The 3,626-nt window shown below is 35.8% G+C and overlaps 1 protein-coding gene across 1 annotated transcript; it reads left to right on the top strand.

The window, feature by feature from the left end:
• The first annotated feature begins 1,325 nt into the window (after positions 1–1,325).
• LOC128533586 (olfactory receptor 52B2-like) lies at positions 1,326–2,270 on the top strand. The gene has a single exon (XM_053507872.1). It carries the CDS (start codon positions 1,329–1,331, stop codon positions 2,268–2,270), a length of 942 nt encoding a protein of 313 aa, XP_053363847.1. The 5' UTR covers positions 1,326–1,328.
• Positions 2,271–3,626: the final 1,356 nt, after the last annotated feature.

Below are 3,626 nucleotides of genomic sequence, written 5' to 3'. Positions count from 1 at the left end.
CATAACCCCACCACCACCATGGGCCACTCGATCCACAACATTGACATCAGCAAAGCGCACACCCACACGATGCCACACATGCTGTCTGCCATCTGCCCTGAACAATGTAAACCGAGATTCATCCGTGAAGAGAACACCTCTCCAATGTGCCAGACGCCATCGAATGTGAGCATTTGCCCACTCAAGTCTGTTACGACGACGAGCTGGAGTCAGGTCAAGACCCCGATGAGGATGACGAGCATGCAGTTGAGCTTCCCTGAGGCGGTTTCTGACAGTTTGTGCAGAAATTGTTTGGTTATGCAAACCAATTGTTTCAGCAGCTGTCTGAGTGGCTGGTCTCAGACGATCTTGGGGGTGAACCTGCTGGATGTGGAGGTCCTGGGCTGGTGTGGTTACACATAGTCTGCGGTTGTGAGGCCGGTTGGATGTACTGCCATATTCTCTGAAACGCCTTTGGAGACGGTTTATGGTGGAGAAATAAACATTCAATGCACGAGCAACAGATCTGGTTGACATTCCTGCTGTCAGCATGCCAATTGCACGCTCCCTCAATGCTTGTGGCATCTGTGGCATTTTGCTGTGAGACAAAACTGCACATTCCACGGTGGCCTTTTATTGTGGGCAGTATAAGGTACATCTGTGCACTACTCATGATGTCAGATCAGCATCTTGATGTGGCACACCTGTGAGGTGGGATGGATTATCTCAGCAAAGCAGAAGTGCTCACTATCACACATTTAGACTGATTTGTGAACAATGTTTGAGAGAAATGGTAATATTGTGTATCTGGAATGAATTTTAGATCTTTAAGTCCATCTCATGAAAAATCGGAGCAGAAACAAAGGTGTTGCGTTTATATTTTTGTTGATATATATATATATATATATATATATATATATATATATATATATATATATATATATATACGCTGTCTGCCATCTGCCCTGAACAATGTAAACTGAGATTCATCCGTGAAGAGAACACCTCTTCAACGTGCCAAAATTAATATATAATTTTTGTTGATATATATAATTTGACCACAGGCACTGCTAACTAAAATCTCCAAAGAGATCTCACAAACTCACAATCCAATGTACACTTGGGTCAGCAACTGGGATTTGAGAAAAGTTTGACCTGTGATATAAAACAACAGGCTACAGTATAGATTCCTGCATGCTATAAATGAGGACCTTTTTCAGATCTGTTCAGTTTGTGAGTATTATGAGGCTGTGGGATTTTCAGTGAATTAGTTCTCAACAAACTTATATTTATCTAATCTTGCTATATATTTTTTCAGGGTTTAAAGTTCCAAAGGCAGGAAGGGAGACATGTCTCACAATAATTCAGCACGTTTTATGGTTACTTTGACCTTGGAATCAATGGACATACCACCGTCTGGTGGCATTGCTATATTATTTTTTGCCATAATTGCATACTGTTTAATCTTGTTGTTTCAGTCCATGCTACTTGTGACTATTGTTGTAAAAAGGGATCTGCATAAGCCTATGTACATCCTGCTCTTTAATTTGTTTATATGTGACATTACAGGAGCTACAGCTTTTTATCCTCAACTAATTTGTAGTACATTGTCTCAGAGTAGAGAAATCTCTTATCCTGCCTGTGCATTACAAGGATTCCTCATTCACATTTATGGCACTGGATCTCCTTTATTTCTTACGGTTATGGCCTTCGACAGATATATTGCCATTTGCGAGCCTTTGAGATACCACATGATGATGAGAAGGGTCACCTTAGTGAAACTTATTTTTATGGTGTGGTCACTAAGTTTTGCTATGGTTGGGTGTTTATTCATGCTTACAACGAGCAAAGAAATCTGCAGGACAAACATAGTGGACACATTCTGCAATAATCCCTCTTTAATGAAGTTAAGCTGTGAGGATATAAGTGTGGTTAACTATTATGGCTTGTTTACTATAGCTCTTGTACAAGGCTCTTCCATATTTATAATATCATTAACATATATTAAAATCCTAATTACTTGTTTTTCTACTAAACAGGCAAAATCTATAAGTAAGGCAATACACACTTGTGGCACACATTTAGTTGTTTATCTGAGTTTTGAGATTAACGTATTATGTTCACTGCTTTCTCACAGGTTTGAATCAGCATCTCCACACTTAAGAAGGATCTTTGCTGTATCAGTTGTTATATTTCCTCCAATTATTAACCCTCTAATTTATGGGTTGCAAACAAGGCAAATTCGACAAACAAGTTTAACATTTATACAAAGAAAGATTTCTTCTATGTAACAGAAAACTGAAATCTACAATAAAAAAGTATTATATGGAATTAAGATGTAAATGCATTATTAGGTCAATTATTATGTAAATACATTTGTAGTCATGCAGTGAACATGAACATAAATGTCTTGGCAATATTTGGCTTTTTCTGGAGTGGAAACAGTGTACCTTCATAAAGCAGTGCACTCTTAATAAAACAAGTTATGTAGTTATATGTATATATAGCCTTTTGATTTGCAAATAAAAATGTTTAGGAATATTTAGAGCCACTAAATTATTAATAATTTGTGGGTATTGTACTGTAGGTATATTTTTGACCCTGTATGTTCCATTTTGACCCTGTGTTCATATCCGGAAACCCAAAATACTGTAAATGAAATCTTGTGCTCTTTAAAAAGTATGCTACACAATCATTCTTTACTACAATTCAAAAGTAATTTAAAGTGCACTATTGACATAATAGTTCATGCACTTTTATTTTTCTTACTCATAAAACCCAATGAGTTAGTTCAACTTAAACTGTTTGAGAAAACCGATTGTCTTAAACCATTAAAGTTTATTAACTCGTACTATTTAAGCATAAAAAAAATATTAGATGAGAGCTTTTACCTGTAAGTTATCACCAAAGATTCCATTTCATCAGAGTTTAACCTAACTTTACAATCTGTATGTACTATACCCTCTGATCTAGTCTATCAAACAAAAAAACAAGTCGAAATAGGTGTAGAGAACACAATCATATTATGCTGGTAATTATATGATGTAAAGACATTTTATTCAGAAGCTTTCTCTATAAAGATTTTGGATGTCCACAGACCACAGATATTTTGACAGGATTGTTTTCACATTTACTTACAGGCTTCTGCTCAATGTTCTAAGAATGTTCCAAGAAAAATCCATTCAATTTCCAATATGGCCAAACTAAACACCCACCCAAATTGGTCCCTTCTCCTGTAAGCAGCATTCTAAACAAGTTATTGTGCCCATATTCATCATTTCACTTCCTCTATTTAATTGATTTAGAGCATTTGGGTTGTTTATTACTATTGTGCACTAGAGTCATAATGTCCATAACTTTATAAAATAAAGCTTTTGTATAAAATGTCATGCATATGTTGTGAAGCTATTAAATAGGACTGAATAAAAAATAAACAAACAAATAAATAAATAAAATGTATACACACATATACAGATTGACTGTTGCGTTTCAAAGTGAACTCCAACAGGTGGTTCTTCTGCCTCAAACTCATCCTAAAAAGGGGAATACACCCTTGGTATGAATGTTATTTATCAGTGTTATTTATTCAGTTTACTGACAGATTTTCTCTGGTTTTCCTAGAAATTACTTTTTTATACATCTAAAGT

The sequence above is a fragment of the Clarias gariepinus genome, chromosome 11 (assembly GCF_024256425.1).
Source record: "Clarias gariepinus isolate MV-2021 ecotype Netherlands chromosome 11, CGAR_prim_01v2, whole genome shotgun sequence".
Lineage (NCBI taxonomy): Eukaryota > Metazoa > Chordata > Actinopteri > Siluriformes > Clariidae > Clarias > Clarias gariepinus.
The sequence above is the reverse complement of the archived record's forward strand: the minus strand, read 5'-3'. Positions and strand labels throughout refer to the sequence as shown.

What these genes read in the sequence shown, in the direction of transcription:
- LOC128533586 (XM_053507872.1), top strand. Translation starts at nt 1,329, where the DNA reads ATGTCTCACAATAATTCAGCACGTTTTATGGTTACTTTGACCTTGGAA.